Below are 16,223 nucleotides of genomic sequence, written 5' to 3' on the forward strand. Positions count from 1 at the left end.
TATGTTTTCGATCTTAACCATGTTAACTAATGGGGCTAAAAATAGAGTTATATTATATCTCAAGTTGCATGTTAACTCAATTTACGTACGTTAACTGGGAAGAAAATAGTACTAAATCGAATTTGAGCGAGATAGGTTACTTGACTAACTTCTCTGATGATAAAAGAGATTTTCCTGAAACTATTGGAGAAGATTATGTAATTATAATTTATAATGGATACATACGGTAAATGTGAGATTAAATAGTGTGTGTGTGTGTGTCAGTATGTGTATTATTGTATTAAGGGTAAGTTTGAGGTTTGAAATAATGATCACATGATTATATGTGTCTCATTTGACCTGTACTTCGACATTCCACATCATGCAATTGAGTTAAATCTAAGAACATTAAAGAAAAGAACAAGAAATGTTACTTTCATATATAATCCCAAATTTATGACTTCCGGTCCATTTTTTTATGTAAACCAAATTTTTATAAAACGTTCTCAAGAACTCAATTTCATTTAATCAACTAATGTAAAAATTGATGTGATCTTTTCTCTTTTAAACTAACTTTTCAAACTATAAAATTTACTTATAGTATAGGTTATACTAATTAAACTAATATGTACCACTAATGAGTATGATGGAATGACTGTGATCGGGGGGGGGGGGGGGGGGGAAAGGGTGTGTGTTATAAAGATTACATGTCTCTTAATATACAGCTACAGAAGTGGTAAAATGAAAGAAAAAAGAAAGAGACGAAAGTATAATAGTTGCATCAAAACAGAAGACTAAAGAAATATTATATATTGAGAATCCCAGTGAATTGAAGAACCAAGCGTCAACATTCAAATAAAAAGCATTCTTTAGAGATCAATCAATTCGAAATTAAGGAAAAAGGAATAATAATAATAATAATAATAATAATAATAATAATATAAATATATACTAATGTATAAAAATCACAGAGCTCAAAGTGCACTTAGGAGTCATCTAAGGAAACCAACAAGAATTGCGGTGGAATGACAAGTAAATACTTATTTATCCTTAATTAGAGAGGTCGAGCTTTTTATAATCTCCCATGCGTATGGAATTTTTCAGCGTAAGTTCAAATTTAATCGGGTCCTAATACAATTAACAAATGCCGGATAAAAAAATAAAAAAATAAAAAATAAAAAGATTCACTTGAGGTCTTCTCCTTGGTGATGGTCCTTCTAATGAAACCAACAGTTCCCAGGAGTAAGATTTATAATACGAAAAATATCTTTGTGTTTTATACTAATAATATATAACGCGCCATTTAAGATTTCATTTTCTAATAAGATGATTATAATGAACTTCATGTCCCCGAATTAAACACAAGTTCATTAATTGTTTTAGGAACAAAAAATAATAATTTTGGGACAAGATGATAAAGGCAAAGGAACAAAGCATAGGTGTGTGGACCTGCTAACTTTTAGCATCTCTCACATTAGTCAAAATTTTAAGTTGCACCCGTGACCCTCATTTGTTTCTTGTGAAAAATTACGTGAAGTGTATTAGTATTTTTTTTTTTAATTACGTGTATGTAACAGGGGCGGACCCATGTGTAAAGTTTGGGTGCTCCGGCACCCATTAAACTTAATCACGGAGTGTATAATTGTATAGAAAATATAAAGGAAACAGATATAAATAGTTAATAGAGCACCCCCGAACTCAAAATTCCTGAGTCCAGCACCCCCAAACTCAAAATCCTGGGTCCGCCTCTGGTATGTAAGGTCATTTCTTTGTTTTCCGTTTCTCGCGCAAAATCAAGAGCATGTTTCAACAAAAAAATCTCATTAACTTTAAAGAATGATTAAAATTGTTTGATAACAAAATGAAAAACTCTCAAACCAAAGCTTTTAGGATATATATGTAACTTAAATAAGTTAGAAAAAGGCATGCAAATAATTCATTTATACACTTTTTATTTAGAAAAAAAAAGAGAGAATTTTTCTGTGTTGAAAAATATTAGGAGTATAAATTTGCCGCAATAAAATCTACAAAAACTAAACTTGATTTATATATTTAGTATAAATGACTTTCTCATTAACTTAAATTTACTTTCTAGTTAAACTCATAGATGTTCAAAAGGTTGATCACGACAAATAACATGTTATAGAAAGGTAAAATTGTTGAATTTATTTGATCGAAACATGCTGTAAAAGGTGAATGATACTCAAAAAGTAATAATTGTGAATGATACTCAATAATTCTTGGAAGTGAAACACTACAAAGGAAATGGTTTTCGGATTTCTTTATAGTTATTTGAAAATTATTGACAGAAAAAATGAAAGGACAAAGCAATAGATGGTGAAACAAAGGACACATGATTGACAAGCCCTAAAGAATAATCCAAAAATTCAAAAAATGCAAAAAGAAAAATAATTAAAATGCAATTAAAAAATGAGTGAAAACTACTAGGTTTTGGAATTGTTGGGGGAATGTGTCAGATGGACTTATCTTTTGGACCATTTTGTTGATTGTCTCATCATTTTTTACAGTTTGCTGCCTTTTTTGTTCAAACAACCACAACATTCTCCTTAGATTCCATTTATCTTTCCTCTTTCATTTCAAACTTTACCTTCTTAAAATAATATTTGCCAATTACATTCATCCAATGAGTTTATGTGTTTTCATGTTTATATTCCTATGTTTTATTTTGTTGTGAGACTCTTTTCTTTTTTAATATAACCATTTTAGTATTTGAAATTTACTGGGTCGACTAATCTAAATTTGCATCAATGTAGGATTCATTAAAAGAGTAAGTCTTTTTTTCTGGATTTTTCCCATTCAGGGCTCGAAATCGAGATAGCAAAATTTCATCTATCCCAACACCCACAATAATTTGTTGTGAGGTTGTTTGACATCAATTCAATGTCAAATATGAAAACTACTTCTAAAATGGTGATGTTTAAGTCGGTGTTTATACATGATTTGGTTGAGATTATAAAATAATAGTATTTGAACTTGAAAAGGAATATTTGTAAGTTAAAATAGTGTTTGAGCATGAAACAAAGTTGAAATGTAATGTTTATATCATTAGTTTATTTTAAAGATTATAGCAGATTAAATATTTGCTTTATTTTCTAACTTACCAAATTAAGCTTATTTTGGATCGTTAATCCAATGTTCCAGCTTACTTTAATCTGATAGAGTAAAGATTATGCACGCTAACATATAATTTAATCTTGCAAGCCTTATTTTGTTAGTTACTAATTCCACTAATCACTACAAAAAATAGAAATAAGAACAACATCTACCGCTGCATAATAAAAATTTATCGATAATTCTATTCTACAACAGATTAGTGACGAATCCGTAGTTAATTTATAGCTTTTAGTGACGTACGATGGAAAGTTATCTATAACTATCTTTTAGGTAATCTACAATATAAAAAAAAAAAATTACACTATCAGCGTATAGAAGTTAAACTCTTACCCCCCAGCCCTTACCCTACTCTCAACCCCCCCTCCCCGCCCCCCGCCCACACACACACACAAAAAAAAAAAAAAAAGGCAACAACAAAGACTCCAGCTATGGATGTATTGTGGGGGACTAGAAACCAAAAAAGGAAAGATGAAAGAAAACTTTTTCTCATCACCCTCTTAACTCACAAGGACCACCACAAAACTCACAAGAGCCACTAAATAAACTACAAGTCTTAGTCTTTCTTTCTCTATCTCTCTTGTGAATACAGTTCCACCTTGTACACATGAATATCTAACAATAATCCCAAACTCAACATTCATCTAATGAAACATGTACTCCACTTCCTAAAATTCACACCCTTTTCCCCTTTCAGTTTCCATTCCCTTCTTTAACTGACAAAAAAAAAAACATTTGTTTGCTTCTCTATAGAATGGGATCTTTTAGTCCTTTTTTAGTTCTCATACTTCATGTTGGCTTATTGTATGGATCTTTATTAGCTGATGATAATACTAATCTGCAGCTTAATGATGATGTTTTAGGCCTCATTGTTTTCAAATCAACTATTCTTGATCCTTACACAAAACTCTCATCATGGAATGAAGATGATAACTCTCCTTGTGCATGGGCATTCATCAAATGCAATCCAATGAATGGTAGAGTCACTGAACTTAACTTAAATGGCTTAAGTTTATCAGGAAAGATCGGTAGGGGGCTCGAGAAGTTGCAGTCTTTAAAGGTATTATCTTTATCAAACAACTACTTTACTGGTGCAATAAGCCCCGAGTTAGTCTTGCTGAGGAATCTTGAAAATCTCAACCTTAGTCATAACGGCCTAACGGGGAATATCCCTGGATCTTTCTCAAGTATGACCTCTTTTTTACAGTTTATTGATCTGTCCGAGAATTCGTTATCTGGAGCTGTCTCTGGTACCATGTTTGATAATTGTGCTGATTCCCTACGTTATCTGAACCTGGCCGGGAATTTTCTTGAAGGTGCATTTCCTAAAACAGTTTCAAAATGCACAAGTTTGAATCATCTCAATCTTTCAAGAAACCATTTTTCTGGTGACCCGGGATTTTCTGGGGGAATATGGGGATTGACAAGGCTTAGAACATTAGATCTTTCACATAATGAACTCTCTGGATTAGTACCAATTGGTGTTTCAATGTTACATCAGTTGAAAGAGTTTTTGTTACAAGGAAATCACTTCAATGGAGAATTATCAGCTGATATTGGCTTTTGTCCGCACTTGAATAGATTAGATTTGAGTAATAATCTATTCACAGGACAAATTCCAAAGTCACTTCAAAAGCTCAATGCTCTTTCTTTTCTCAGTTTATCAAACAATTTGATAAATGGAGATTTTCCTCAATGGATAAGTAACATGAGCAGCTTGGAATACTTAGATTTTTCAGGCAATAGTTTACAAGGGACATTGCCTGATTCAATTGGTGATTTGCACATGTTGAAGTGCTTGAGTTTATCTGGTAATAAATTGACTGGTAGCATTCCTAAGGGACTGTTTGGTATAGGATTGGAAGAAGCAGATTTTTCAAGAAATGAGCTAAGTGGTTCAATCCCTTCTGGTTCTGGCAAATTGTTTGAATCACTTCAGGTTCTTGATCTATCAGGAAACAATCTTACTGGGAATATTCCTGCTGAAGTTGGACTTTTCTTCAAGTTGAGATACTTGAATCTTTCTTGGAACAATTTTCAATCAAGATTGCCTCCTGAAGTTGGATACTTTCCGAATCTAACGGCGTTGGATCTTCGACACAGTGCTTTAGTTGGATCAATTCCTGATGATATATGTGATTCTGGTAGCTTGGGAATTCTTCAACTTGATGGAAATTCATTCACTGGACCTATTCCTGATGAGATTGGAAATTGTTCATCCCTCTACTTATTGTAAGTACATTTATCTCATTATAGTACAGTCAGACCTATGGATAACAGCCATCCTCGGTAACAACCGTGTTTTCTGTGGAACCGATGTTTCATGTTATGTTACATTATATGTAGCCAAGAAAATATCGGGACAAACAATGCTGTTATGGAGAGGTTTGGCTGTATTTTACTTTGTTTATCAAAACTCAGATGACCAATTCTATAGAAAGGGACATACCTCATTTTGTGTATCACTTTTGCTCTGTTTATTTTCCTATAGTTGTTGAATTGAATGTCAAATTTGTTTAAATGCAGGAGTTTGTCCCATAATAATTTAAGTGGTTCAATACCAAGGTCCCTTTCAATGTTGAAAAAACTCAAGATTTTGAAGCTAGAATATAACCAATTGAGTGGTGAAATACCACAAGAACTTGGAAAACTGGAAAATCTTCTGGCTGTTAATATATCCTACAACAAGCTCGTTGGACGCCTTCCGTTGAGTAGTATATTCCAGAATCTAGACCAGAGTTCATTGGAAGGAAATCTAGGGATTTGTTCACCTTTATTGAAAGGACCTTGCAAAATGCATGTGCCAAAGCCTTTGGTTCTTGATCCTTATGCTTATGGAAACCAAACAGGTGGTCAAAACCGAGGCGATGGAACTTCAAGAAGCAACAACAAAACTTTCAAGCACCATAGATTCCTCAGTGTTTCATCCATTGTTGCAATCTCTGCTGCAGCTCTGATCGCTGTTGGAGTGATGGTTATAGCCTTACTAAATGCTTCTGTTCGAAAGAGGATGACATTCGTTGAGAACGCGTTGGAAAGTATGTGTTCGAGTTCTTCTAAATCAGGTAGCCTAGCTACTGGAAAGCTGATGTTGTTGGACACCAAATCGTCCCCCGATTGGACTAATAACAGTCTTGAATCAATCCTAAACAAGGCATCTGAAATCGGTGAAGGTGTATTCGGGACTGTTTACAAGGCTCCATTGGGAGGGGAAGGAAGAATAGTAGCAATCAAGAAGCTTGTGACATCAAAGATCCTCCAATATCCTGAGGACTTTGATAGAGAGGTCAGAGTTTTAGCAAAAGCAAGGCATCAAAATCTGATATCCTTAAAAGGGTATTACTGGACTCCTCAACTTCAGCTTTTAGTATCAGATTATGCACCACAAGGAAGTTTACAAGACAAACTACACAGTTTAAGTTGGTCCATTCGATTCAAGATTGCGGTCGGGACAGCTAAGGGACTAGCACATTTGCACCACGCCTTTAGGCCAGCAATCATGCACTACAACATAAAGCCTAGCAACATCCTCCTTGATGAGAACTTCAACCCGAAAATATCAGATTTTGGGCTGGCAAAGCTCGTGACAAAGCTCGATAAACACGTGATAAGCAACAGGTTCCAAAGTGCACCAGGCTATGTAGCACCTGAATTGGCATGTCAGAATTTAAGGGTGAACGAAAAGTGCGACGTTTATGGTTTTGGGATGTTGATTCTTGAAATTGTCACAGGGAGAAGGCCAGTTCAGTATGGTGAGGACAATGTGCTGATACTCAATGATCATGTGCGAGTTTTGCTTGAGCAAGGAAATGTGTTGGAATGTGTTGATCCAAATATGGATACATATCCTGAAGAGGAAGTTTTGCCTGTTTTGAAGTTGGCTTTGGTGTGCACTTCTCAAATACCATCAAGTAGGCCTTCAATGGCTGAAGTCGTTCAAATCTTGCAGGTCATTAAGACTCCTGTTCCTCAAAGAATGGAAGCATACTGAACATGTCGCTCTACTTCATTTTGTTTCTTATAAATCCTATTACTTATATATTATGTTAACCTCCTAATTTGATGTTTTTGGACTAGATACTGATAGAGAGTTTTGTACTTCTCTGTCATTTGATGAAATATATGGGAGGGTTCAAGACTTCAATCCTGTTTGCTTGTTTGTTCTCTCCTTCTTTTTTTTTTTTTTTTTTTTTTTTTTTTTTTTTGAGATGAAATTTATTGGTTTTTACTGAACTTTCCACAATAATTTGGAAGTAAATTTGTGAAACACTGTGCATTTGAGTGAGAAAAGGTATCTATTTTAGTGAAAGTGGATATAAGTTTATAATTAGATGGTTATTACTTCTGTATGTGGTCCTTTGTGCCCATAGCATTGACAGAAATCACTTATAATTTATATCATATTGAGTGAAATCTCTGTTTAAACTTTCTTTATAGTATCTTTTTCCTTCATTTTCTTCTGATGGCACTAACAGAGTATTGATTATTATTATTAATTTGCTATAAAACATTGAGATTTGAGTGTCGTAACCATACTTTGGCATCTATAATATGGAAAGTCATTGTCTTTTCTACGTGATAACTTGGTATCAAGACTACACAATTTTGAATACAGTTAATCCCCTGGCCACCTACTACATATTAAAGAGTAGAAAAAGGTAACATAGTACACACAAATTATTAGAATAAGCTTGTTCTCCTAAAAAAAATCAAGTCACTACCAACTACTATAATTTTTATAGACTTGTATGAACATCATTCTGACTATTGAATTCAATATTTTTTGGACTAACCATATATGGTATCAGCTATCGATCCACCTATTTCTACTTTAGTGTAGGTGACAATAGGGAGTATCGTGATCCAAAGATCAGTCAAACTTCTCAAAAGCCAAAAGCATTACTAAGTTTTTTAGTAGTGGCAGAAATTATATTTCAAAATTGGGAAAAAGTAGTTTTTCCCCGAAAGCACTATTGTAACCTTGATCAAGCACAACTCTAAATATTAATGTAATTATTTTTCAAATTGATTAATCAAACACAAACCGCTGCTCCAAACAAGAAGAGAGGATCCTTTTTTTCCTCGTCCCTTCGGTCCAGTTTGAACCTGTCCCATCAACGAACACCTTTCTACTGCAAGGTGAGGCTCTACCCTTCCCCCAGAATCCTCTCTGAATCGGAGGAGCAACTAAACGACGAACATTTGAAACAATTCCTTGCCTCACCTTGAGATGAGAGGGAAGGTCAATTTGACTCGAATCCTACACCCGATCTAATCCTATATCGGTTAATGGTGCGACGAGGAAAGCTTTCCTTTTTCATCAATGTTAGCCCAATAGAGGCTCGTCCATGCCCAATCCCGATGGCCCTTCGAATTACTCCTACCCTAGCTCTATAATTGACTGGTCTTGCTTATGCCGTTTCGACGACGCAAGGCCTTCAATTTACCCTACCCTAGCTCTATAATCCACCCGTCCCGCTTATGTTGCTTCGACGATGCTTTTTCACCCTCTTTGCTCACAGGAGCTCTGGTGGACCCAGGGAGAATCCCCAATAGCATTGATTGAATGGGACATGGGAGAGAATTCATCTTAATGCAATTTGATTTGAAGAAAGAAAGTCACTCGCTCTCCAAAAGCACTTTTCCGAAAAGCACTCTCCAAAATAAATAGATTTTAAAAGCTTGGCCAAACAACCTAACGTCTCAACAAAAACTTCTGGATATGAACGTTTCTAAAAGTGCGCACAAACAGCTGAATCGTACGAGAAGCGATCTTTTTTACTCAACAATGTGGGTATTGAGAGATTTTCAATCTCCATTTCCAGACGATTGATAAAAAACGATAAGATCATCGATACAGATATACCTATTCCTTCTTAATAGACTAGATGTAAATCTTCACATTTATGTCCGACTAGAATCTGAAGAACATAAGATAATTTGTCTTCAATTTAATTTCCTCAGCTTGTAGGCTACACTTGATGGCAATGGTAGAAGAATATAACAGCAAAAGCTAAAGAAAGAATAAGACGCCTACAGAGAAAAGGTCTCTTTCTCTCTCAACTCAGTATGTGAAAATAACGACACACAATCTAAGGTACAAAATGCCCACTCAAAACTTGCTCAGTTCTCGTGCAGAGCCTTCATCAGATATAATCTACTGAAGCTTTGTCCCGCAACTCTGCAATCCCCATAGAAACAAGTTCATGTCAGAAGAAACGAAAAATTACAGGAAAAGGTAACAAAACCAGGAAGAACATGAACAGAAAACAAATGAAAGCGTTGATAAATGACAAGCACCTGGTATCAAAAGTGACCAACACAAGTAAAAGAAATAAGCCAAGGATCAGCTTACATTCGGCCATCATGTTTCAATCTCAAAGATAACGGCCAACAGTAAGCAAATAAGACTGTAACTTACCCATTAATCTGGTTGCAGTAATTTGCAATTTGATTGGTTATGAGAAAGCTATCCAACCGCGAGGGCTCTGGGAGTGGCTTAAAGACTGGATTTGAGGGATCCTCTTCTGGCAGTGGCTCTTCTCCAGCAGCTTTACGTGCCATGTTCTCAGCCCTGTAAAGAACAGAGACCAGATTAAATGGATATAATAAAATGTGAACAACGAAGGACCTCCAATTACAGAAATTATGACATACAAACTTCACTGGAGCATAGCTAAGCAAGAGATTCAAGCTTGACTGCAATGTAAATTAAAAGCTTCTAAGGATGTAAATAACAAATCCCGTTATCAATTTGTAGCAATTGGCAAAGGCCATTCTCTCAAGTGTCAAATCTTCCTTAACCTTTGGCTGCCTATGAAATTAGTCCGGAGCACTCTTGTTGAGGCCTAGATCATCCACAGTCCACTAAGCTTACAAAACTGTTGTAACCCTTTTTTATAACCCGAAACTGCTGCATCCCTTTTTTATAACCCAAAACTGCTGCAACCCTTCATTTCAAAATGTCCTAGAAAAATGACCAACTACTAATATGCCAATATAAAAAAGATACCTCCTCTTTTGAAGCCAAGCTTGCTGCTGAGCTTGTTGACGAGAAAGATTCCGGTAATAGAATTGGAACTGCAAATAAAGTTTTAATCATAGTAAACCATCACACCTATGTGAACAAAAGAAAAGGAAAGATTGACCCAGGAAGAGAATGACAAACCTTTTGTTGTTCCATTGACAAATCATCCATGCATTCAATCAAAAATTCCACATTCCTCTCCAAATATGGATTGGTTGATAATTGTAGGCGTTCATAATCACACTGACACAATGAAGGAAAAAAATATTTGGGTTACAGTTTGGCAACATATATGGATATTCAGTATTCTGCCAAACTTCAGTTACATTACCTGAGTTACAGGTGTATCGGGTTCCAGTTCGGTCATAAAGGCACTAATGAGTGCAGAATTTGAAACTTTTATCTGTCAAAAAAATACGAAATTAACTTCTACAATAAAATTGAAGACTTCTGCCGATTTCCCGACGTAGGAACTAACACCAGGCAGGCAGGATCTCTACATGGCATTACTCAAAACAATATGCAATTCTAAGAATTAGCATGGCAGCAATGCAAGTGTCAAATCTGACCTTAGTAGGAGGAAGAAATTTGTCGAAAACCACAGAAAAGGAGAAAAAGGGATTCCCTTGGGAAAAAGCTAATAAAAGTATAAAACTACGTTTCTATATCTAAAACAACTTATCTTCAAGTCAATACAACTGTCTCTGACATGCAAAACGGTAACAGGTTATGAAGCAAAGAACGTCGGTTTACGAAAAATCTAGCACAAAAAGAATCGACATACGATGACATAAGTGCCACAGAGTAAACAGGATAAGGTAGGTTAGAAGCATACTGGTATCTCTTCAAATATGTCAACCCATGAAAGATTCTTTTCTCTCAGCCTATAACAAAGAACAAATATTAGCAATTAAAATGAGTTTCCTTTATTTAAACTAATACCATAAGTCCATAACCACTATCTCGAGATGGAAAGTAGAAAAGGAGCAAGTCAAGAATAAACATACTTCTCTCCAGTAAAGTTGTTGCTCTTGTAGAGTTCCATGAAAGAGTCAGAAAGCTTCAGGGCTTTCAATGCTAAGACACCTTGGTTGGATCTCGAAGGATCATAGATTATGCACACGCAACGTTTTATATTCTCCTGCAATCACAAACATCATAGAGTCTAAGTACAGAGAATTGTTCACATCAATAGCAACTAATGAGAAAAATAGAACCTAATCAAGCCAACATTTATGGAAAAAAAAAAGTCTCAGCAAGAAAACTTATTAATTTACAGTACCAAGTGTTTCATATTTCAAATAATCAAGAAATGAGGACGTTGCTAGTATGTTTTCCATGCAAAAGATAATACATAACTTAAGCAAGAATTAACAAGTAATACCAACTTGTGACTTGATTTTAAAATTTTTTAAAATATTTTCCATGTATGTTTAATTCAAGCAATTGATCAGGAGTTGACTTTGAGCAGCATCTTAGTCCCCTCAACTTCCTAAAAGGGTTACATCTCTCATGTTGCTTTTAAAAAGGGACACCGTATCCTTGTCGGTTGGGGCTTGCCCTGCTAGGGAACCAGCAGGAGATTAGTAATAAAAAGCATTCATTTATACAGCTATAGTTGAGGTCCGTGCAAGCAAGCCCAGACACCACCATTATCCTGAAAAAAGATTATTTACTCCTTCACCAGCTGTTGAAGTGGGTCATAAAGCAGCTATAATTTTGGATTATGGATGATTACTTTCTACCGCTTCAGATTCACTATCCAACATGATCGATTGTTAGAATCTGAAATTTACAAGGCTCACATTCAAGCTTAATTCCTTTTCTGCATATATGTTTGGTCCAATTCCATGAGCTTTTCCTCATCCTTGCCCACCAAGCAGGTTATAGCCCTTCAAGATAAATATATTTATATGGTCCTTAATTCATTAAAGCCAAACAAACAATTCCCGTTTCTCATTTTCTCTTCCAGCAGAGCACCAAGTTATTAGTTAGTATCTTTTATCTAAAATATGTTGTTGGTATGATCACTCAATGGATTTTGAGTCTTAAGCTGCAAATGGGTGGTTAAGGCACTTCAGGGGCAGTACTCTTGCAAATCTGCCGATAATTTGCATGATACATTGGTCTATCAGGCGTAGAGCCTTAGTGTTTAAACTTTAAACTAGAAGGATAACATAATCTGGAACGTCTTGGGCTCTTTTAGCATATCTCAAGAAAAAGGTTTTATAGTGTTGTTAATTTCATTCTTCCCTTTTCTTCCTAGGGCCAGCAGGAAAGCGGTCGCAACATGGCATTTTCTAAACTGAAAATGACTTGCAGGATAAGTCCAGTATATCTTAGGTCGCTGCAGAAACTGACAAGTTCAGAATCCAACAATGAGAGATGGAGATGGATACCTGGTAATTCATGAAGGTCTCTATCAGTTCCACAGTCTGATAAGAACCAAACAAAGTTGATTGATACCTGGAAAACAACCACCAATGAGATCCATATTAGGAGCAAATTAGTAAAAAGTAAAAGTTAAGATGACAATAACATAGAAAATAGGGAGAAATAGATCAAGCTTTTCATGTCTTTTTTAATATTGTGTAACACGTAAGACTGACTATAAAGTAAAAATGTTTTCCTGCAAATAGATTCATTGTCGTTGAGAACAAGTCTGACAGCAAGAAACAGTCCTCGTTACATCATTAATTAAAGCTTAGCAATCAGTATTACAGAGAACTAGCCCAAAAACAAACATATTCTCAATAAGAAAGAAGGATACATAGTGTCTTAATAGTCAAAAAGCTCTCTTACCAACCAACGGTGTTGTTGTCAACATTAACCTCCCTCAGGCATCGCATCATTTCAAGCTGATAATTAGCACCCTCAGCTTCAATCTCCTCATCTTCCTCACGAACCTGAGCAAAATTTGTTAAAATAATTTAAAAAAACATTTTTTGTACAAATAAGAAGCAAGAAAGACCAGACTTCACCATACCGGAAAGGGGAAACAGTTAGTGACTTCAAGAACACTCCCAACATCCAATCCAAGGAGTTGTCCAGTGACCAAAGCCGGTGAAAACTCCTGGCAATGCTTTATTATTTTCAAAATAACCTGTAGCACAGAGTTTACTTCAGAAAAGTACACATGAAAAGGAAGCTATGGATGCAGCAGATATACTATAAGAAGAGAGAACAAATCACTTTTTCCCCACCCATCTTTCGCTGTGCTACGCCACATCTTTCGGAAAATTGTAATAAAACATTAAGGATATACATGTATATTATTCTCTTGATCCCTTCTTACATGTCCTACTATCCCTTGTGGTTTGTCCAAAATAGCGTCCACTTAAATCAAAAAAGGAAAAGATTTGATGCTCCACCTCTCTCAAACAGAAGAAGATGCATGCAGAAGCCTAACATCAGTAGAAGCCGTTAAGTTACACGGACTCTTCGAAAGTGTTTCCACACCTGTGTCGGATCCTCCAAAAATACACTACTTTGTAAGGATCAGACACGCAACCGACGACATTTTAGGAGAGTCCGAGTAACTTAGGTAAAAGGGAGAATGTCTCATGCACGGGAAACTTCTGAACTTCTACTAGGCTACAAACTTTCACAATGATGCTGTTAAAAGCCATGGATATTAGACAAAAAGTACGGCCTAGTAGTTCCAGCAAATTAAAATCCGTGAGCCTGAGTTTGGGATGACTACCATTCCACCAACTATTTGGGTGCAATGTATGCGTGCACAAGGTATAATTTGTTTGATCCTTGCAAAGAAATTATCTACATTCTTTTGTGGAGAACATGAAGGTTAAAGGTAAGGCAGCAATTGACATTGAGGATTGTTGCACCACTCATGGTTCAGACAAAACTATTCTTGATGAATGGTCATCCTTGAGGACAAAGGGTAAGCTTAAGGAAGGATATTGATGCATACTAAACTAGAAAAGAAGAATCTGGAGAAAAGAAGAGGAGGAAGGTCAGCATAGCAAAGACAAAAGTTGGAGGGACTACAAGAGCGAATACACAGTTATAGTTATCTATTGCAATTAGTGGGAAGTTATGGTAGCTTGATTCAGTTAATTAGTAAGAGCAAGCTAGCGCACAGGGTACATGCTACCTCCCGCCAGGGCATAAACAACGTAACTCTGCCCAGCAAATCTTAGGCGGATGTAAACAATTCATCTAGTGTTCTCCATCCTGGAATTCGGAACTTGTTTCTCAAAGGGACTGCAAGCCACCCCCTTTGCGGCAAGAGAACATTCCGTTCTTTTTTCCTTCTTTCGTTTCTACTTTGGAGTTGGATTTCTGGGATAGTCACTGAACCCAACTAGGAAGCTCTTGAGCTTCAATTGAGCTCTCGACTTCTTTATCTCTGATTTCACAGGCTAATTATACATAAACACAAACAAAGAAAAAAAGAGATAGTGCACCTAAGGGTGAAACCTAGTGGTCAATGAAGTGACTTTTCCCCGAGACAAAAACACTAAGGTGTCATTTGGTAGCTGGAAAATCTACTCCCACCAGTTCTTTGAAAAGAATCTGCTTAGTTAGTTTGTTTAGTTGGCATTTCCATACTCCTGTAAACAGTGTTGATAACTTTTTGGATTTTGTTGGCTCCTTGACCCTTATTTAGCAGAGTTTCTAAGGCAGCATAGGTTTAGACTGTTTGCACAGGTTTTTGCTCACCAATCTACCTTCATGCAGCTCTATGTTTGAAGCTTAGGTTTCTCTCTGTAACTTTGCATCTACTTGATGCCTTTTCTAATGAAATTTGTTTACTTCACCCAAAAAAAAAAAAAAAACTAAGTTATTCATGTTTGGTAGCATTCTTTTGCTATGTATAAAATTCAACACACCTAATACAGTATTTGATTTGCAATTTAGAGACCCGCACCCTAATACATGTATAAGTTATTAAGGAATTTATGTAGCATTTTATGCAGGATATAAGATGAAATAACTGATACATAAATAACTAATCCCTGCCTAAAATAATACATAGATTTCCTCGTAACTAATCCATGTATTACTAATACGTGCCCTAAGGGATCTTTTCGCTTTTGTCCAATCCTTGGTGGGCAGAGTTACCCGCTAACACAGTGGGAGGTACCAGATACCTCTGGAATCACCGGTAAGCTGACCCAAACATCACCATTATTTAAAATTAAAAAAAAAAAAAAAAAAAAAAAAAAAGAGGAGATATACAAGTCCTTCAATCTGAACAACTCTGAGTGGAGGTGCAGTAGCCTCCTCTGTAGCTGCCACTTGCAAAAACGACCTCCCTGTTGCTGCAAATCAAATTCAAACGGATTAATTAATTGCAAACTACACATATTAAACAAATTACTCTTTGTATTGTACGTACGATTTGCCATGAGTGAAGAGAAATTAAGCGCAAAATTGACTGAATAGCAAAATCAGTCAATTTTTGAGAGAAATATTTGAAAACCGAAACCCTAATTGCTGGTGAGGGGTTTGTTGTGATAAGACAGAGGCGTTATTATTAATGGGCCGGCCCAATTCTGCTTGGACAAGGATTGGGATTGTGTAACCCATTTCAACTCGGTTTGTAAATTTATTTAACTTCTAATCAATTTTGGACTCCCTCAATCCTAATTTAAGAGTGTCTTACTTCCTTTTTAATTTGTCCCAAAAAATATATATATTTAGTATGTTGACAATGACAATTCAAATATCCTACATGTCAAGTTTAAAACCATAAGATTCAAAAGAGAGTTTACTTCCTCCGTTCTCATTTAAGTGTCTTAGTTTAACTAGCCGTAGAGTTTAAGAAATAAAAAGAAACAGAGTTTAAGAAATAAAGAGAGACTTTTGAATCTTGCGGTTATAAACTTGTCATGTAGGATGTTCGAATTGTCAATTCACTAAATATAGAAAGAAACACTCTTTTTGGGACAAAAAATAAGACACTTAAATTGAAACAGAGAGAGTAACTTGTATTCACTTTTGCAAATATCAGACAAACAGAATAATGTGACGCCTCCTCTCTGTATGAAAAGTGAATTTAGATAGAGTGGTTATGGTTGGAAAGCTTGAAAAGATTAGCGAATCACCATTAGTCTCAAAT

The 16,223-nt window shown here is 35.7% G+C and overlaps 2 protein-coding genes across 2 annotated transcripts; one reads left to right on the forward strand and one right to left on the reverse strand.

The window, feature by feature from the left end:
* Window positions 1-3,603: 3,603 nt before the first annotated feature.
* Window positions 3,604-7,255, forward strand: LOC132608939 (probably inactive leucine-rich repeat receptor-like protein kinase At3g28040). The gene is made up of 2 exons (XM_060322743.1): window positions 3,604-5,343; window positions 5,638-7,255. The coding sequence occupies exons 1-2, from the start codon at window positions 3,866-3,868 to the stop codon at window positions 7,100-7,102; spliced, it is 2,943 nt and encodes a 980-aa protein (XP_060178726.1). The 5' UTR covers window positions 3,604-3,865; the 3' UTR covers window positions 7,103-7,255.
* Window positions 7,256-8,996: 1,741 nt separating this feature from the next.
* LOC132610018 (eukaryotic translation initiation factor 3 subunit H) lies at window positions 8,997-15,658 on the reverse strand. Its single transcript, XM_060324272.1, has 12 exons — window positions 15,501-15,658; window positions 15,341-15,423; window positions 13,125-13,241; window positions 12,941-13,044; window positions 12,538-12,604; window positions 11,146-11,279; window positions 10,974-11,022; window positions 10,470-10,541; window positions 10,280-10,381; window positions 10,124-10,191; window positions 9,533-9,685; window positions 8,997-9,292 (listed from the first exon to the last, which is right to left on the reverse strand). Exons 1-12 carry the CDS (start codon window positions 15,508-15,510, stop codon window positions 9,235-9,237), a joined length of 1,017 nt encoding a protein of 338 aa, XP_060180255.1. The 5' UTR covers window positions 15,511-15,658; the 3' UTR covers window positions 8,997-9,234.
* Between the last annotated feature and the right edge of the window lie 565 nt (window positions 15,659-16,223).

The sequence above is a fragment of the Lycium barbarum genome, chromosome 9, assembly GCF_019175385.1.
Source record: "Lycium barbarum isolate Lr01 chromosome 9, ASM1917538v2, whole genome shotgun sequence".
In the NCBI taxonomy this organism is placed as follows: Eukaryota; Viridiplantae; Streptophyta; class Magnoliopsida; order Solanales; family Solanaceae; genus Lycium; species Lycium barbarum.